This window comes from Canis aureus, chromosome 18, assembly GCF_053574225.1.
Source record: "Canis aureus isolate CA01 chromosome 18, VMU_Caureus_v.1.0, whole genome shotgun sequence".
Lineage (NCBI taxonomy): Eukaryota > Metazoa > Chordata > Mammalia > Carnivora > Canidae > Canis > Canis aureus.
The window spans coordinates 34,637,413-34,657,349 of NC_135628.1; the positions used below are offsets into that span (position 1 = coordinate 34,637,413).

Sequence of the window (19,937 nt, forward strand, 5' to 3'; positions counted from 1 at the left end):
TCTGGGCAAGGAGTTGGAAGGTAGGTGCTGCTGGGGGATGATGGGAAGGTACCTGTTTTTACTTCAAAGTCACCGGACTTATTTTGCAGACCGTGAAGGAACAGAAATACAGACTTGAGGTAACACAACAAAGGTGATGGGGAAGATAATATAGTAGGAACATAAGGATACACTTATTGGGAATGGAAAGGTTTAGAAGATAATGAAAAGGCAGGCAAATCTTGAAAATGAATATAGTAAAAAGATCCTAGATTGCTAAAAGATATTTAAAAGTCAATAGGTAAATATATATATTTTTTAAGAGAAGGTTAAGCTAAAGGCCATAAATTGGATATGAATTGGTCAAGAATTGCATCAAACAGAGTTATGCAAATAAGGAAGACTTTATTCTACACTATTACAATAGAAACTGAAATTAACTCCAGAGAATCAAAAGGCAGGAATATTTTTAAGTATTAGGTGAATTACTGAGAAATCAATAGAGGACTTTAGGCGGGAAATTGATCAGTGGGATGTGTTGAATATGTAAAGTTTCTCCTGAGTTTGCAAATATTTTTCTCAGTTATTAGACCATGTGTGTTTGCTAACTGCCACTGGCTAAAGAAGTTGGAGATGTTCCATCATACAGAGACCGAGGTATCAGAGTACTATCTCCTCTTTTGTTTCCATGTCAAGGAAATGGTTCTTAACTCCTTGAGAAAGATATTTCCTGGGTTGTAAGACTGAGAAGAGACTTGGAGAAATTTACATAAGTTTCAAAGACAGAAAAAGAATATATGGTTCTAAGGTTTTTTGTTTTTTGTTTTTTTTTTTACATAAATACTTTAGGAAAAGGGAGGTCAAGGGTCTAAAAACAGGAGGAAACCTGTCAAGTTCAGTCAAGCTAACGGTAATGTTAAGGCCATCTTAATGAAGTTCTGTAAACTAAAAGTTGGAAATATATAAACACAAGTGGCTTTTTCAGAAAAGCAAAGCATGTCCTGCAATTTCTAATCCATTCTTTTTCCTCATCCAACAAACATTTACTGCAAAACTTTTAAGTTCTGACAGCAACTGAACCAAGGACTCCAGCTATAAAGGTAATGAATAAGACAAATTCTCTGGCCAGAAGGTTCTCATAGGCCAATGGAGGTAAAGGTGAGTGAGTCAACAGACAATTAGCAAAAGTCTTTAAAGTGATATGTCTGCGATGTTGTGGGAACAGATAGTGTAGAGCACTACTCCAGCAGGGCATTTTGAAAGTCACAGAAGGTTCACAGAGGAAAAAGATGCAGTCCTAAAAAGCACTTAGCAAGAGGATGATGCAAGCAGACCTGGAGAACAGTATACACCAAATGGCAGAGGAATAAGAAAGCAGTGTTTCAGTTCACAGAAAAGCAAATGGCTTTCTGTGGATGTAGGCAAAACATGGGCAATGACAAAAGATGAGGATTTCCTAAATTCTAGAAAGGAATTCAGCCCTCAGCTAGTAGGTGTTAAGGACATTGTAATGTTTATATTTGCACTTTAGAGACCCACTTTGGAGGGCTGGGTGGATGAAGGCTGTGGGAGACCTAGGAAATAGCAGGAGATGGGAGGAAAGTACACAAGGGTCAAGAAGAAAACATAGGGTTGGGGGATAGTACATTGAATAAATCAGAATCACTATCTGGACGTCAAAGCTGAAGGAGTGCAGGGAATAAAAATTATTGGGACACTTCCTATTTAAAATGAAAAGATATGAAGCTTCTCGAAAGCGTTAGAAGACTCAATTCATGGGTCTTTTACTTTAGTAAGCTGAGAGTGATTCCAGACTTATATATCATACAGTTGTTATAAAGTTCAGATAAGATGGTTATATGAAAATGCTCTCTGGAAAGATCCAGGCAAATATAAGATTTCATTCTTTTCCCATCTCAATTCTTTTTTTTTTAATTTATATCGGTTGTCAATAAGTAAGTAAATATATAAATAATAACTTCCACTGTCAAAGTCAATATGAAATTTTAAGACAATTTCTGAAGAATAAAAAAGATATCAACAATCCGGTAATAATTCTCAGGATTGCTATAGGATTGTTTAGGTCTGGCAAGGGAAATCTATCCCCTAAATATAATACTAGAGGCTTTCTAAATAGTGTGCTTTTTAAAAATTGTGGCTCTGTATCTGACATCTCTTTTCTTTAATTTCTCCTTTCTGTTTACCCCTCCTCTCAATTCCATTCCATTGATTGTGTTTCAATTCTTCAATGCCTTCCAGAGGTACCTTGTACATAGTACTACTATGACTTAAAAATCATCCACAGCAAATTGCACATTTCTATGATAAAAAAGAAATTAGAATATGCAAGGAATATTTAGGAAATAGTGCTAAACATGTATATTCCTGACATTAAAATACAGTTAATTATATTTTTACTGTATTAATGTTGTGTTCTTTGCTCATCTCTTAAGCTATAAAAACCTCAAAACTCTAAAGACCTTCATAAACCAGGATTTATCTTTTATATTACATTTAAGCTCCAGTACAATGAATGAAATAAACTTTCACATATACTTTTACCAAGAAAAAGAAGTCTATCCTCTGATCGCACTTTTCATTTTGTTTTATTTTTATGGAAATTGTCGTGAATTTTTAGTGTAATTACTTCAAGCAGATGTTCAGTTCTCTTTATCCTGATAATAGGAAACACAGTAGAATGAAAGGAGATATTTTGGAAGAGTTCATGAAAGATTTTGATGAAGTTCATGAAATAGACTGAACAAGGGGAAATTGGGGGTTACATTAAAGATATCAAACTACATGTTTAAATTGATTAAATTATTATTAAAAATGTATTCTTAAAATTAGATTTGTGAAGACAGAGATTGGAAGACACTAACTTAGACATTCAAATCTTGTTTTGAGTTCACAAAAATAAATAAACCCAAGTATTATCATTTTATTTCTCAACTTTTTATATAGGACGTCACAAACCAGTTTAAGCCAAATATTGTTTAGTTAAGGCTTCACAGTAAGACAGAAGTTGTAATATGTAGACAATGGTTCATTCATTTCTTTCTGTATTAATATATTTCATGTAAAATATACATTTTTGTAGGTCTGGTTAAGATGCCTAGATTTTTATGGGGGAAAGCTACAAGTCTCATAAATATAAAGCAGTCCTTTGAAGCTTTTATGTTGGTACATGTATGTCAAAAATATATAGTGTATTTAATACACAATGGCAAGTGTGAGGATTCTAAACATTTATGACATCATGTCCAGGATCTAGCTAAGGAATCATCATCAAAAAGAATAAAGAAAGAACAGGTTGCATGGGTCTGCACCTAAATGAGCAGTAGAAACCACATCATTCACTATAATGATCACTAGATTTGTATGCCCAGATTTATTTGGATGCACATTCAGATAACCAAAGTCTCAAAAGATTCTATAATTAGGACATATGGTAGTTGAAAATGTCCTAACAGTAGTCAATGGCTCCAAGCAAAAATATGTAACCTTGGACATGTCAACATGCATATTCTTTGTATTTGAGACAATATATAGCTGCCACTATGCTTCAACTCTGCCCTGAGAAACAATTTAGAGTGCCAATTTCTTGACTTTTTTGTAGACAAAATCTCATCCCTCATTAACTCTTGGCATCCCTAGTTCCTACCACCATTCCAGGAAAAAGTAGATTGGGGATTGGTTAAAACTCAGTTCAAATCTCTGTTTCTTTAGTTAAACTTCTGCTCTTTGAAACAGTAAACTTAAACTTGCTGAGCTTCAGTTTCCTTTAAGTAAAAATTGGGTGCTAGTACTCGTGTCAGAAGGTTGTTGTGAAAGGTACAAACTTCCAGTTGTAATATAAATGAGTCATGAGGATGTAATGTACAGTGTGGTAACTATAGTTGATAATTCCGTAATGCATATTTGAAAGTTGCTAAGAGAGCAGATTTTAAAAGTCTTTATCACTTGAAAACAAATTATAACTGTATGTGGGGACAGATGTTAATTAGACTTATTATGCTTATTTCACAATGTATATAAATATCAAAGCATTATGTTGTACACCTAAAATGAATATAATGTTACATATCAATTATATCTCAAAAAATGTGTGGTGACAATTAGCTGAGATGGTGTACCCAATACAGCACAGTGCTTGACAAAAGATGGGCAGTCAGTATCTACTCTGAATGTTTTCATCTAAGTATACCCTGTATAAAGAGAAGTCTAAAGGGAAGTCCCACAGAGAAACGATTGATGTTAGGTATGAGATCCAGATGAATCTGTAGTGACCCATTCAAGAAGCAGTCTGATCCTATTCAAAACACAAGAGAAGAAAGGCAGAAAAATTCTAGAGCAACGCTCCTCATATTTTATGTGCATGCAGATCACCTAGGGAACTTTATAAAATGCAAATAATGATTCAGTGAATGGGATCTGAGAGACTGCATTTCTAGCAGACTCCAGGTGGTGCATATGCTGCCTGACTACTGAATACACATTAACAAAGTCTTAGAGCACTTGACTGCATGGCAATTTAAGAAATACTATACTTAAATCCATATTTGTCTAATCTAGCATTCTGTTTCCTGATACAACAGGTTTAAATTAATCAGTTCATTTGTTCATTTAGCAGAAGATTATTTAGTATCTATTATGTCCCAGGCACTGTTTTTGGTTCTAAATATAAAATAACAAGAGACATAAAGATCATGCCCTTATTGGGTTTTTAATCTAGTGATAGGGTTAGAAGATAAGCTTGTAAACAGTTAATTAAAATAATTTCCAGTAATGCAGTTACTATGAGATTGTGTATGGTCAGTTAAGCCTCCTCTAGGAAGGAGACAATTAAACTGAAAACTGAATATTGAAAAGTAGTCTGCTGTGAGATCTGAAATTTTCATACAAAATGAAGAGAGAATGCCAAGGCCTTGAGGCAGTGATGAGACTGGTCTGTAGGAGAAAAGGGGGAAAAGCCATTGTGGCTAGAACATAATGCCATTATTTGGATGCAAGACAATGATAAGCAATCAGGAGCAATCAGGGGCAGGGGCTTACCTGGCAAAGTTGGGAAGAGTATGATAAGGGCTGAAATCTAAGGAAATTGAGAGATTGGATCCAAGGTGGGTCTTAATAGCTCCACAGAGGATTAAGATGTACTCTAGAAGGAATGTGCCTACAGGAAAATACACCTGGCTAAGCAAAACAAGACAATTGAAAAGAGCTAACATAAGGTATGGGACACAGATTGAAAATAAAGAATAACCCATAAAGCAAGAAAGGTTGAAATTGTACATCCCTTAAGTTTACACTACGAGAAAGAGAAATATAGCACTTATGCTATGCAAATTAATTTATAATAGCATACATGTAGCACACTTCCAATTGCTACAGAATAAATTGAATTTTTCTGAGTAGAAATGATTAAGTAACTATGAGAAGAAATAAAACTATAATTCCTGGTTGATTATAGGCTATCACACCAAACTTTCCTTACTTTTCACACAGTATTAGAAATGAAAGTGAAAGAGAGTAGATGGAACATTAAAAGTAGCAATGAAAAAAATAAGACATATGCAAGTCTCCTCTTGCACTCAGAAAAAAAAGTCTAGTAGGAAAAAGAGTCATCATTATTATGTAAATTGTAAAATATTAAAATTCCTTGTACCATAATGATTTTTGTACTCTACCTTTGGTACCTATAAATCTACAATCTATCTTCATATTGTTTTACTGGGATATAAGCCAAACCCTAAAGCCAATAAAAGCAGAATTAAAAGAGATCCCACAGATCATAGTAACTAAAGAATGAATGATACAATGATGAATCAATTATCATTTCAGTGAGTCTTACTTACTAGTGAGCAAATCTAATAATTTAAAGCCTTGCAAACTGATGGCTATTAAGGTTCCACTTGACTTCTGATTGCGTCTAATGATTTAAGGCCCCGGCAAACTAGTAACTATTAACCTGTTAGAACATTTCCAATTGACTCTAATTTTCTGTCTTGTTATTCAAATATGTGAATAAAGGACTATACACTACATGCAGCTACTAGCCTTCCTCAGTGAAAAACACCTCTGAGTTGTTTTTCTAATAGCAATGAAGAATGACATGATTAGTCATTCTTTCTCCCTGAAAGTGTAAGGGCCCAAGGCATACATTTCTGATATATTCACCAGAATTATGGTCATATTTTGTGGCAAAATAGATTAACTTTTGCTTGTTTGTGTTTGTTTCACTCTGTTCCATTGACGTCATTAGCACCCTACCTTAATCAGCTAAGCCACAGAATTCATTTCATATTCTATTTTGGTTATTTATTTGTAATCCTTTTGGTTATCTTTGGCATTTATTAACCACAAAAATATTTTCTTCCTCATTGGCTTTTTGTAAGTCTCATTGTATTCATTCAACAAATACTAAAGGTGTGCCAATCTCTAGAGCTCCAGGGTGAGGGAGGGAATGGAGTGAGATGAAGTTGGGAAGAGAAACCAGAGCCAGGTTTGCTGGCTTGAGGTCTTGTAAACTTGTAAGAATTCTTACCTCTATCTTAAGAGCAACAAGAAACTACTGAAGAGCTTTAAGCGCTGAAGTGGCACCATCTTCTGCCATTTGCTTACCTTGTCATTTTTTACCACCTCTCCCAATGGAACCTCTGAAACAGTAGTTTTATATTGTTATCCTATCATTTACATTTCTTGGCTATTTCCAACTAACAAAGAAATTTTTTATGAAAGTAAAAGGTTGCCAGTTATACAAAAAATAAATTATCTGGGAGACACAGAGTTTGCAAACAGAGATACCTGAGTTAATTCATGAAAGAATATGGTATATACCATGGATAGAGATGTTATTTGTAAATGCTGATGAAATGATGCATCTCCAATGATGCAATAAAAAGAGGAACATAATTCACTGATGCTCCTTATTGCCAGGGTACTATTATAAATACAAAAAAATCACTAATTGGGCAGGAATCTGTAGTATAAAAATACTTCCAGCACTGTGCTTGATCTATACACCTAAGCTTCTGATAATAAGAGAACCTTCACTTAAGGATACATATTTATTCCTAGTGTTTTTTAAACATCTGGCCGTAGTGGGCTTTGTTTTAGCTTTGCTTTTAACTAAGAATAAAATAACCTAATTTATCTTGGTGCCCATCTGGTTACAACTGCTCACTTTACATTTGTTTAAAAATGATAGATTATTCGTGATGATGTCTTCCCCAGGAGAAGAAGTTGACAGACAGCTGTGCAGAGATGCCATCTTCCCCATCCCCGTTGCCTGTTATGCCCCATGCCCAAAGGACTGTGTGCTCAGCACGTGGTCTGCATGGTCCTCCTGCTCACACACCTGCTCGGGGAAAACCACAGAAGGGAAACAGATACGAGCACGGTCCATTCTGGCCTATGCCGGTGACGAAGGTAAGGTTGGTCACCAGCTTCAGAAGGGGATTTAGATTCCTTTCAGAAGTTGGCATTTTTTTTGCTTGTTTGTTTGTTTGTTTGTTTTGTTTTTTTGGTATTTATGTATGTATGTGTGTCTTCTGTGGCTAAGGGGATGCTGTACAAAAATCTACCAAAATTGCAGCAATCCAAGGAAATTTAGTATCTGTTGACAGATTGAGCAACTTCTATTCCCCAAAATTAATCTCGAAAATAGATCTTTAATAAAAGAAAGACCTTTAAAAGTAAACTTATTTTGCCTTTCCTCTCTCCTGATATTGCTTCCCAGTTTGAATGTTAAACCTGTGGAAAACTATGAAAATGGCTCCCAAAATTCCAGATGTCAGGTTTGATTATTTTTTCTGTATTGCAGTAGTCCGTTTTTCCCTTTGAAATCACATTCTACTTTCTCTTAAATAGGCATATATGTTCAATAATAAAAGTATTTTGTTTCTAAAGAAATACCAACATGACTAGTACTTGATTGAAAATCACATGGATTTTCTGCCATTTGGGTTTCTAAACATAGGTTCTGAGATCCAGAAATCTCATATGTAGATTGTGTTCATTTTTCAAATATGCTACTCCTTAATCAACTCATTCTATCGGGGGAATAAAGCATGTTTGTCATATATTCATACCTCACTTGTGTAAGCTTTATTGTCGAGAAATATAAGGCTCTTGGTAATTATCTCTCAAGCTTACATCCAAATGCTAATTTGGCCTCTGTGTGACTGTGTGATATAATGTCATACTTAATCTTGTCATTCTTGAGAATAACACAGGAGGAAGAAAAAAACAGAAGTAATCAAGTTCTCTCACATTAACGCATGTTCTGTCTCAAGAATATAGGTGTATATTATTTAAACATTATCAAGCTGAATGACTCTTCTCATTCTCATTTAGCATTAGTAAATGATGATTACTATTTGTAATATGCATGTCTTTCTCTGTGTATATCCCCAAATAATAAATTGCCAGTTTTATTTTTCTATTTATAAAGCGTTTTAGTGATAGAAACCTGATAGTGTTTTTATTTAGTCAGACTTGCTACCTGTGAATAGAATAGCTATACAAAAATGTAACTACCTTGATCTTACGATGTGAGGGAAAAAAATAGCATATTTGACACAGTTAACCTATAGGAAAATTTAGATTTTCTTTGAAATGTCCAAAAACCCTTTTTCTGGTCACCTTAATGTAAATTTAACTATTTTCTCCCTGCAGAAAAATGTATCCTGGAACCAAATAGAAAAATAGAACACTTTAGAAAGTTATATTCCACATCTTGTCAAATACTAACTCCAACCTTGTATAGATTATATTCAGACTTCAAACTCTATCAGCTCAGATTATGTCTTGAACTTCATTAAAATTAGATCTGTGGTTACCCTGCTTCCTATAAATCTATTATACTCTGCAGACACTTGCTGTGTGACTAGTAATGAGTGACTTTTCGCCCCGTGAGTCACATGGCAGAGATTTTTGCCATGCTTGCAGAATTCACCAGATCATTATTTCTATAGACATGATGCTTCACACTGAAAGGTCATGAAATGCTTTAAAGGCAGAAATTTATGACTGCTCTTTGATATTTATCATCCACTTAGTTTGAAAGGGTGAGACTTCGATAATTTTTAATTAAGTCTAGTAGCTGCATCATAAGCAAGCCGTGCTGGAAAATTATAGATGTTTACATAGTAAATCATAAAGGCATGAATTCAAAACATAATTTTACATGGAAACCATAGAGGAAGCTGTCAGTGGAGAATCTGCTGCTGCTTATATCTGTTAATAACAGTTAGAAAAACCGGTATAATTGTATGACATGTTTAAATAGGAATCTGTCCTTCAAAACTATTTAATACTTATTATTCACCAGACACTGAAACATTATCTTTCACAAAATAAGTCTATAATTTTGAGACATTTATTTTTTTATTTTTTTGAATTTTGTGGCACTTTTAAAGTTAATTAAGAACTTTGCAGGAAATTTTAAAAGATGCTTCCCTGCTAATTAGGTAACCCTTTATAATTCTACACAAAAGTAGGTCTATTATTCCCCAAGAATTAATGTTTTTTTTTAAGATTTTATTTATTTATTCATGAGAGACACACAGAGAGAGGCAGAGCCACAGGCAGAGGGAAAAGCAGGCTCCCTGTGAGGAGCCCGATGTGGGACTCAATTCTGGGATCCCGGGATCACGACCTGAGCCCAAGGCAGATGCTCAACCACTGAGCCACCCAGGTGCCCGAGAATTAATGTTTTGTATGTGTCAAACATGTTCTAAATTTTCTAAATCAGAAAATTACTGTGATAACCTCAAGGGAAGAGATCACAGTATTAAAGTTATATGTTAAGTGTTTAGACATATAGTTTCTGGGGAAATAATTTACGGATCCATGTGCAAAGTATTAATCTGGATTTACAAAATCAATGCTGCTTCCCAAAATAAAAGATAGACTTTTATTTATCTCAGTCATAACTTCACTGTTGAACATTATACTGAAGATTATATAACCTCTTATATTATTAAGAGCAGATCAAGTTATTTTGCAGTAACAAATAGCTCAGAAGCTCAAAAACTTAAAAGAAAAATTATCCCTTCCTTGTGGGAATTTTGCCATGGTGTTGGTTAACTTTCCAAGGAAGTGCCCTCCATTAAATGTCTCAGCATTATACCTCCATATGAAGACCTACTTCCCATGCCAGTGGAAGAACATAGTTGGAGAGTCTGTCTGCTGATTTCAAAACATCAGCATTAAGTTTTTCCATATAGAAGTGACTTATGTCCTTTCTACTGACACTTCATTGGCAAAGCAAATCATACAATCATGGCTTGAAGCTGGACCTAACTTCAGTCATAGCTCGGGGTAGGTTCCATATAATCTTGGTATGTGCTAGAAAAAGAAGAGTGCTAGCTCCTGGTCTTAGCCCTGATTTACTTAGGTTTCTTGTGTGTGTGTGTGTGTGTGCATGTGTGTGTGTGTGTGTGTGTGTCTAAATCATCTCTATGCCTGCATTCATAGATATATGATAAAGGATTATTCTCTTCTCTATTGTTGAAATGTTATAACTTTTTTTCAATTATTTCTTTGTTCCTACTAAATGAATGACAAGATACAGAATAACACTTCCTCTTCCCCATACTATACTTCTTTCTTTTCCTTTCCTTTTTTTCCCCTTCTCTTTCTTTCTAGGCCCTTTCTCTCTGTTCCTGAACAGTTTTATCTAAAAAGTTGTTAAGTGGAGTCAAGCATTTGAGCATCTGTGGCAGCAGGTGGGGGTCTGCAGTTGTCCAGAATGGGTTATCAGAGTGCAACCTGGATGTGAAGAGCCTCTCCAATGGGAAGAGGGTCGCCTGGCATTTGATGTCAGAGGCATTGAATAGGCTTAGTGGGTGGGGGTGAAGAATACAAGGATTGTATAAGAGGATAAAAGCAGCAACCCAATATGGGTCAGAGCACAAGCAGAGTAAAGAGGCAGCCAGACAGTTGTGGAATGTCAGAACCAGGAAGGTTGGAAAAGGTTTTTATGCTATAGGGTGGCCTGATACAGGCTGTCCTAACATGAGTAGAGTGATAAAGATTTTCTTTCGGTACAACAATGGAGATGGCAGTGGGGGATTGGGGCTGGAAGGAGAGGGCGGGGTTTGAACAAATAAGTACATGTCTTAAAAAAGTAATAAGATTCAGGGGCACCTGGGTGGTTCAATGGTTGAGGAACTGCCTTCAGCTCAGGGCATGATCCTGGGGTCCTGGGATGGAGTCCCACATCTGGCTCCCTGCAGGGAGCCTGCTTCTCCTCTGTCTATGTCTCTGCCTCTCTCTCTATGTCTCGCGAATAAATAAATAAAATCTTTAAAATTTAAAAAGTAATAAGATTCAGGTTTTTGTCATTGCTAGAGAAGGGAGATATGTATTAAAAGTAGAATAAACCTTGTGTTACTGTATTGGAATTTAAAGTTATCACTGTGAATTCATTGTGTTAAATTTCTAGAGATAGATATAGAAATCAATATAAATGTTGAGTATGCTAAGTATATTTATACTATATACATATATTAGCTCTCTTCCCTCTAGAGGAGCAAGACTCCAATAGCAACAACTGCATATAGCCCTCAGATCTTGGTTTTTTTTTTTTTAAGATTTTATTTATTTATTCATAGAGACACAGCTAGAGAGAGAGGCAGAGACACAGGCAGAGGGAGAAGCAGGCTCCATGCAGGGAGCCCGATGTGGAACTCGATCCCGGGTCTCCAGGATCACGCCCCGGGCTGCAGGTGGCGCTAAACCGCTGCGCCACCGGGGCTGCCCAGATCTTGGTTTCTGCTAGCATTTGTGGGGGGGAAAAAAAGGAACTAGGGCTCCTTGGAGAAATGGCTGATTCCAGGACTAGAATAGGAAGAGATTCAGGACAGACTTGGAAGATTTTGTGCCAGAAAGGATGGAAGAGGAGAAGATGTCAAAGGTCATAGAAGGTAGCTTGAAGAGTCTCCCACTGACCACATATGGAAGTGATGTAAATGCCAAAATAATATTAAAAACAGATTATAAGCCATTACATAAAGTAGGAAACCATGGATCCATACTTGATATTAATAAATATATTAATTGAACATCTGACCAAGAGCATTTTATTTTGTCTCAAGTACCTCCCTAATGGAGAAGTATGACAGACACCACCTTAATCCAAGGATTAAAATTTAAATAGTTGGTAATGGAACCAATAAAAATCACTTGTTCCTGGTGTGCTACAATGATAAATTGACATCAACTCTATGATATCCCTCTCAAAGATGCGTATTGTAGAATGTAATCATGAGGAAACATCCAAATTGAAAAACATTGAAAAACAATAATTGGTGTCTAAAGTGTCTAAATCATGAAAATGAGGAACTATTCCAGATTGAAGGAAATTACCAAGACCTGATATTTAAATGCAACACTTGATTATGAACTAGATTATTTAACTATAAAAAAGACATTTGAGGATAGTTAGACATTTTTAATAGGTATGAGGATTAGATAGTAATAAATGTATCAATGTTAGTTGATCTTGAATATTAAATGTGTTTAATATTAAATGTGAATATAAAATGCCGTTGACAATAGGAAATAAACATTTACGTATTTAGGGTAGTAGGGCGTCATTTCAACAACTTTGTCCAAATGATCCATGAAGGAAAATTATTGATAATGAAACAATAGAGCTAGGTTCTTGTCTCATGGAATGGATCTGGCAGACAAAAAAGAGTAAAGAGATAGAAGTTTATTAAGCAAGGATACAGGAAAAAGCTCTCAGGAATGAGAGGGATCCTGACAGGGTTACCACTGGGGACTTGTACAATTGGTCTTTTATTGAAAGCCAACCAGGGAACCTGAATCCTTTTTTTTTTTTTTTTTTTTTACCTGAATCCTTTTAACATCTCTACTGATATCACCATTGGGTAAGGACTAGTGATAACACCTTCAATGGCTTATTTCCTTTTTAGGGTCTGATAATTCTTTGTCGGTCACAAGTACTATTACAACAAGACCCCACCTCTGACAACTAGGACATGATGGTCTGGTTTGCTTCCTTATCTCTGATTTTCTTTCACCTCCAAATTTTTGGGATTTTTGTGAGCCTGATTCCATGGCCCACTTACCTATCTCTCCCTACCTAGCCTTGCCTGTTCCTTACTCAATAATATACTTTTGATTTTCTTGTAATTTTGACCTTGATTCAAAATTAAAACATAAAAAATTAATAGAATAAAAACAATTTGAATATAATTGCGCTTCATGCAGTCTTGAACACTTTTGTAACTTGTTATCAGCAATACATAGAAATTATCACAAAATGATTCTTATCCAAATGTCATTTGGAAAGCAAATACAAATACTAGCAACTAGAGGTAGTTAATATACTGAAGAAGGTAAAAAATATTTTTCAACTTAAAAAAACAAAACTGTGTGTGTGTATATATTTTTTTTAAGATTTTATTTATTCATGAGAGACACAGAGGAAGAGGCAGAGACTTAGGCAGAGGGAGAAGCCGGCTTCCTGCGGGGAGCCTGATGCAGGACTCTGTCTCAGGACCCCAGGATCACACCCTGAGCCAAAGGCAGATGCTCAACTACTGAGCCACCCAGGCTTCCCATGTGTGTGTGTTTAAATAAAATTGGTATTTCAGTTTTGACATTGTATACCTTGAGGTGAACATCTTCCTTGTCCTGGGTAAACTGTAGGATGGGTCCCAAAAGCTACTTTAAAAATATTTGAGAAGGAGGATGCAAAGATCATGTCAAGATTTTTGTGGTGTTTTCTCTAGCCTCTGAGACTCCCAAGGCCATCCAGGCCTTCAATGGGCACTGGTTTGCTAGCCGCAAAGTGGTGGCTGAACTGTATGAGTAGTAGCATTTTGATAAGTGACCTTTCTGCATGACCTTGACCCTATTCCCTGGACTTGTACTTGCTCCTCTGGGTTTTATAGAGTGATTCATTAGTACCTCAGGCCTAGCCTCCCAGTGTGGAGATAAAGAGGCACATGTTACTGGACCTGAAAAAAAAAAAAAAAAAAATGTGTTGGGAAGATCTGAAAGGAAGCAATCTTCTAATACTTCAGCCTGGCATATTTTTAATATCAATAGTAGTATGTTGAATTTGAATAAGAAATTAAAAATTGATGTTAGATTTATAGCCTTCTGAATTTTTGAACCTGTCTTGCGGATCCTTAATAAACTCAGTTTAAAAAGAAAAAAATGATTTTCAAAATGTTTTCCACTGAGTATAATAACAACTTCTGTTAATTCTCATTACATAGTTAATTATCCTTACAGAGCAAGAAATGAGATGCTTTTTTTGCAAAGTTCAAAATGACCTAATATTATAATTTCATCAGCCAAATTTTAGTGTCTTTACACCTGCTTTATAAATACAGAAAATAGATGCAAATTGAAATAGAATTATGCCAAAAAAATTTTCAAATAATTAGCAGTCTTCAAAAATTATATTTCAAAGTACAAAACATTGAGGAGAGGAATATTTATATTTTAACTTTGGGTTTTCACAGCTAAAGTGTTTTACTCCTAGGAGCCAAGGAACACTTTTACTCCGGGGTGGATTTGAAGAATTCAGAATCCATTATCTGTGTATATACACATATAATTTTGTCTTCTAAGTAAAAGTACTGTCACTTCCTCATCCTCCCATTCTTGATTTTGAAAAAGGAGTTCTGTTGTAGTCTGCCCCTGCATAACCACAACGCCACATAAGGTTTATGCAGACTCCATAGTGGGATGTCTTCTTACCTCTTTCTGCAAGGGCAAAGAAAGGGGAGGAGTAGGAATGGCATGCTACAGCAAAATCTTCTGAGGGTCTCTGGGGTTGACATTCTTCCTTTCAGGTCCCCACAGTCATGCCGTTGCCAGTGTGCTTTTCACCCAGACATGATCTGCAGTCAAAGGGTTCTGGGCTGCAATAAGCAGGCAAAATTACAAGCATTTAAAAACTGTAATTCATAGTATACTAATAGCCACTTCTTAGCATGAGCCCAGTTTACTTCCTTTTCCTTATTGCCGGTTACTTCTCTGTGTGAACTTTGCACTCCAGTGGACTGCATCAGTATTGCTAATTCCCCTTGTCATACCTGTCTGCATGCCTTGGCTTTTATTTTTGCTTCTGCTTAAGTAAAATTTTGCCTTCTTTCTCTCCCTTCCCAGAACTCTGCTTGACAAAATCCCACTCCTTCGAAACTCACCTCCCTGCCTCCTACTGAGTCATTTTTCAGTTGCCCCCAAACTGATGGAATCTTACACTTTTGAATCTCAGTTTTGGTACCACTTTTAACATGATTACTGCATTTCACCTAAAATTATACCCATTTGTATGCTTGCCCACCCCTACTACTTTTCCCCACTGCATTATAAAATCCTTGAAAGCAGAAAAACTATTTCTAATCCCTGTAGGTATCTATCTCTTGAAGTATTAGACATTAAGGGATACAAAATATGAGAGACTCCTAACTCTGGGAAACGAACAAGGGGTGGTAAAAAGGGAGGTGGGCAGGAGGTGAGGGAGGGACTGGGTGACGGGCTCTGAGCGGGGCACTTGATGGGATGAGCACTGGGTGTTATGCTATATGTTGGCAAATTGAACTCCAATAAAAAATAAATAAATATATTTTAAAAATAGACATAAACATTGCATACTATACAACTCAATACATATGTATCCAATTAATGTTTTGACAAGGTTCTTTTTTCATTCTGCCATTTAAATTGTAAGGACTTCAATGCCAGAACCAGAAACACCATAGCTCTGTTCAAATGTATGTTAACACAGCTTTTATAGACCTGATGTGAGGAAGAAAAAGTCACTTTTTCATTTTTATAAAAGTTTCACACGTAATAGTTAATATTTTTATGTAAGCATGGACATTTATTTATATAGTAGGATTTCATAAAAGTATTATAAAATCTTTCTACTTGATGGAATGATAGAGAGCCTATATGGTCATATTAGTATGAAGCATATATTTTTATTTATAAAAGGATTTTTTTAAAATACCATTTATCACTAATTTTGTCATGGGTGACATTTTATACTTTCCCCAGCACTATGGAAATATTCCCACATGTCTGGAATTATATCTTCCCATAAATAATAAATAAATTCAATATTATATCTATCAATTTTTCTACCATAAAAATATTCCCAAAACAGCAGGATGATACTGCAATGACTGATTAACCTAAGCCATGCTTTCGAAATTGCCATATCGTTGTTATAATTAAGAACACATTGGGGCTTATCTACACGAGTATCCTGACATTAGACCCAAACTGCTGATGTGGCTTTAATGTGGATTGGGGCAAGAAAATAAATAGCCTTTATATCTGTAAACTTAACAGCCATCTTGCAGTTCCTTGACATGTTATGCTGATGCTGTAGAAGTTTTTTTCCTATCGTGTGTTCCGAAGCCAGCCAGTCAATTTCAATGTCAAAAACAATTTAAGAGTTTTAGGATCACAGTTTAAACAGCATACCTACACTCACAGTGAAAATGAGGTAAATAAATACTTTTTTTGTAAAAGATCAGTAATTTTACTATTAAATGTAAAGGTATGGTTAAAATGGTTCCATAAAATGTATATATCTAATGTCTATAATTAGATGTTTGTGTTAGAGATAAGATTGGATAAATCTAGAGCCTCAGGGAATGGATTATAAGAGTGCTCATTTACTTCTCCCCGATCCAATTAGTATGTTTTAGAATCCATTCCTATTCAAATCCTAAACTTCTTTTCAGAGGCTGCCAGGGTCACTGAGCTGTGTGATGGAGGACAAGCTATGATCTGTGACAGATGTTTTCACCATCATGAAGCAGGAGACTTTAATGAAATGCTGCTTAATGCAGGTTATTCTGATGTTGATCCCATGTTCAACGCTGTATAAATGATTCTGAATTGCAGTTAAATTCTCACAGACACTGCCTACTGATTTGTTTTTTTTTTTGTTTTTTTTTTTTTTTTGCTGGATTAGTGGGATGTTTTTAACCATAAGTGAAGCGATAAATGAAAATCATTTCAGGGTGTGGTTTTGTTTATGACTTTTACCCATATCTCAAATTTTGGGGTCATCTTCCACCTTAAGATCACTAGCTATTAAATTACCTTTTCTTATTTAACAAACAGCTATTTTCTTTCTTTTTTTCTTTTTTAGATTTTATTTATTTATTTATTAGAGAGTGAGCAGGAAGAAAGTCCAGGAGACAACAGGGAGAACTTAAAAAAAAAAGCAAAGGGAGAGGGAAAGAGAATCCTCAAGCCGACTCCCTGCTGAACGATGAGGCTGACAAGGGGCTCCAAGATCATGGACCCTGAGATCATGACCTAAGCTGAAATAGGAGTCAGTCACCCAACCGATTGAGCCACCCGGGTGTCCCAGCAACCAAGTTATTTGTTCGTAAAATAAAACCCAAAGGCTGTATAAGTTCAACTACATTAAATTATCAAATAAATAAATAAATAAATAAATAAATAAATAAATAAGCAAGAAATTTCTCCTAGACTCTGCTTTTAACAGTATAAAGCTTTTTATTTTTGTAATTGCCATTATAAATAGCGCAGTTGTAAGAAACTGGGCTATTACTGTTATATCATTTAAATTGTATTGACTCATCCACTTTGTAATTTTTAACTTGTAAGGCAGTTTGGGTATTAAATGAGGTCTCACCTACAAAGTACTTATAACAGGGTAGCACATAAAAAATGGTTCCATAATGACAACTTCACATCATATTCTATTGATGAAAAGACAAATCCATTTCGACCTCTTATCATCTCTATAATTATTGCATCTTACAATGGACGCTTTTTAAACCACTGTAGCCAGACAGCAATTATAACATAGCTGTCACTGCTAGTACCTGAATTTTGTTGTTACTCCTGATGGCAGTAGCAATTCCATATTTCTGCTAAAAAAATAACCCAAAACAGCTAAAAACCATTCCTCAGTTGCTTGCTTAAATCTTTTGTTGACATCTTCTGGTGCAATTAAGAATGCAGCAGCATCAAAACTTAGAGATGGGTTCCAGTATCCTGGAAGAAAGCCCAGGAGACAATAGGGAGAACTTAAAAAAAAAAAAAAAGCATCCTACATCATCAATACTTTTGATACCATAGAGATGATTCTGTATAGGATGGCAAACTTTGACTACTTTGAGTTCGAAAGTGACTTAAAGGATTTGAACTCTGAATGTAAAGAAGATTTAGGAATGTCTTCCTTTTTAATATGTGCAGTTGAGTGATATCTGTTTTAAAAGCATGTAAATAAATCCTACAAATGTATTTCAGTTGGCATACAGTAAAAGTTAGGATTGATAAGGAGGCAGTATATCATAGTTTAACTTGTAGCCATTACTCTTTTTTTGACACACAAAGTGATAATATATCTTACAGCCAGTGATATCCTAGATTTAAAGAAACATGGTACTATCATTACCACATGGCTTTTCCAGTCGTACTGCAGAACATCAGACAGCATAAGTTGATTTTAAGCCCCTGTTTCTAATCACCCTAAAGCCTAGTACATTAAAATATGCAGTACTTTAAAACATGTTTTAAAGATTTTCAGGTTGGGGATAACATTCAAAAACACACTGGGTTTTCTCCATCCACAGCCTCTCAATCCTCGTTTCCCTTAGTCAACAATCCACAGGCTCCATTTGTACCTCATTTCAGCTTCTCTGGAGGATGGATAATGACCTCTCTCTTTGAGGTCCTCAGTAGTCTCCTGAAACAAATATCATGTATACTACATAGCTTAAACTTTAAGCTGGAGGATGCCAAATGATATAAGATTACTATGTAATTTGCCTTCCTAGTAGTGTGTCAGTCACAGGGTATGTGCTAACAAATGCAAGTTACCATCATTATTGTTAATCCCAAAGAAGAGAGAATGGTAAGTTTCCTGTTGGCGCCATATCTAATCCTCTTGTGTTGCCCATTTTTATAGGTGGAGCTCACTGTCCAAATAGCAGTGCTTTGCAAGAGGTGCGCAGTTGTAACGAGCATCCCTGCACTGTGTACCACTGGCAGACTGGTCCCTGGGGCCAGTGCATAGAGGACACTTCAGTATCATCCTTCAACACGACGACTACTTGGAATGGAGAGGCGTCTTGCTCTGTTGGCATGCAGACAAGAAAAGTCATTTGTGTGCGGGTCAATGTGGGCCAAGTAGGACCCAAAAAGTAAGGGCTTTAGAATGACAGCAGTAAATCCGGTGGCCAACCATGCAGGGGATTGACTCAGGCTTCACTTGCTTCATGAAATGAAGCATTTTGATGCTTGTCATACCTGTCCTCAAGAGTAAGATTTCTTTGTTTTGAATGTCAGCCCCTGATAAAGTTATAACAGCTTTGGAGTCTTGTACCTACAATCTATAAATTCTGTAGAAATATTTCTATGTGGTACCTACTTTCTGTTTTATAGTAGCACTTTCTCCTTTATTAAGCTAGAGAGGCAGCAAGAGAAGAGCTTGCTCTGGGCCTGTCTGGTCACTAATGACAGCATATGAAGTCCCAGCAGTGCAGGTCATCCGTGACCTCCTGTGTTCCCATAGGCTATTGAGTCCACCAATCTCGTTTAACTGGACTGTAGCCTTCTAAGATCTGCTTTTCATTTCCCCTAGAAAATACTATATCAAAATATCAAAAAATACTGAGGCCAAACTTATTACATCTTTTAATGGTTAAATGAATAAGCCATTCACTTCTAAGAGAGAGCCTTGGGATAGGATGAGTGTTATGATAAGTAGAAAAACCATCAGTTTCTCACTGTGGTTACAAATAGTGTAATAACAAGGCAAACAGTTTGCTAGAGGGGAAGACAAAGAACCAGAGAGTTGGCATATTATATATGCCCTGTAAGAAATATAAATGAAAACATGTCATGGCATAACTGAGTTAATCAATTCTTAGAGAAAATTAATAAATCAACTCCAAAAATGTATTCCTTTAAGG

General features: G+C 35.7%; 1 protein-coding gene across 1 annotated transcript in view; it reads left to right on the forward strand.

Moving 5' to 3' along the window:
- The window catches only part of THSD7A (thrombospondin type 1 domain containing 7A), a 428,088-nt gene that overhangs the window by 313,490 nt on the left and 94,661 nt on the right, over positions 1-19,937 (forward strand). The window contains exons 7-8 of the mRNA XM_077856743.1: positions 7,213-7,407; positions 18,932-19,166. Of these exons, the coding sequence (XP_077712869.1) occupies positions 7,213-7,407; positions 18,932-19,166 (430 nt within the window). The remainder of the gene's footprint in view (positions 1-7,212; positions 7,408-18,931; positions 19,167-19,937) is intronic.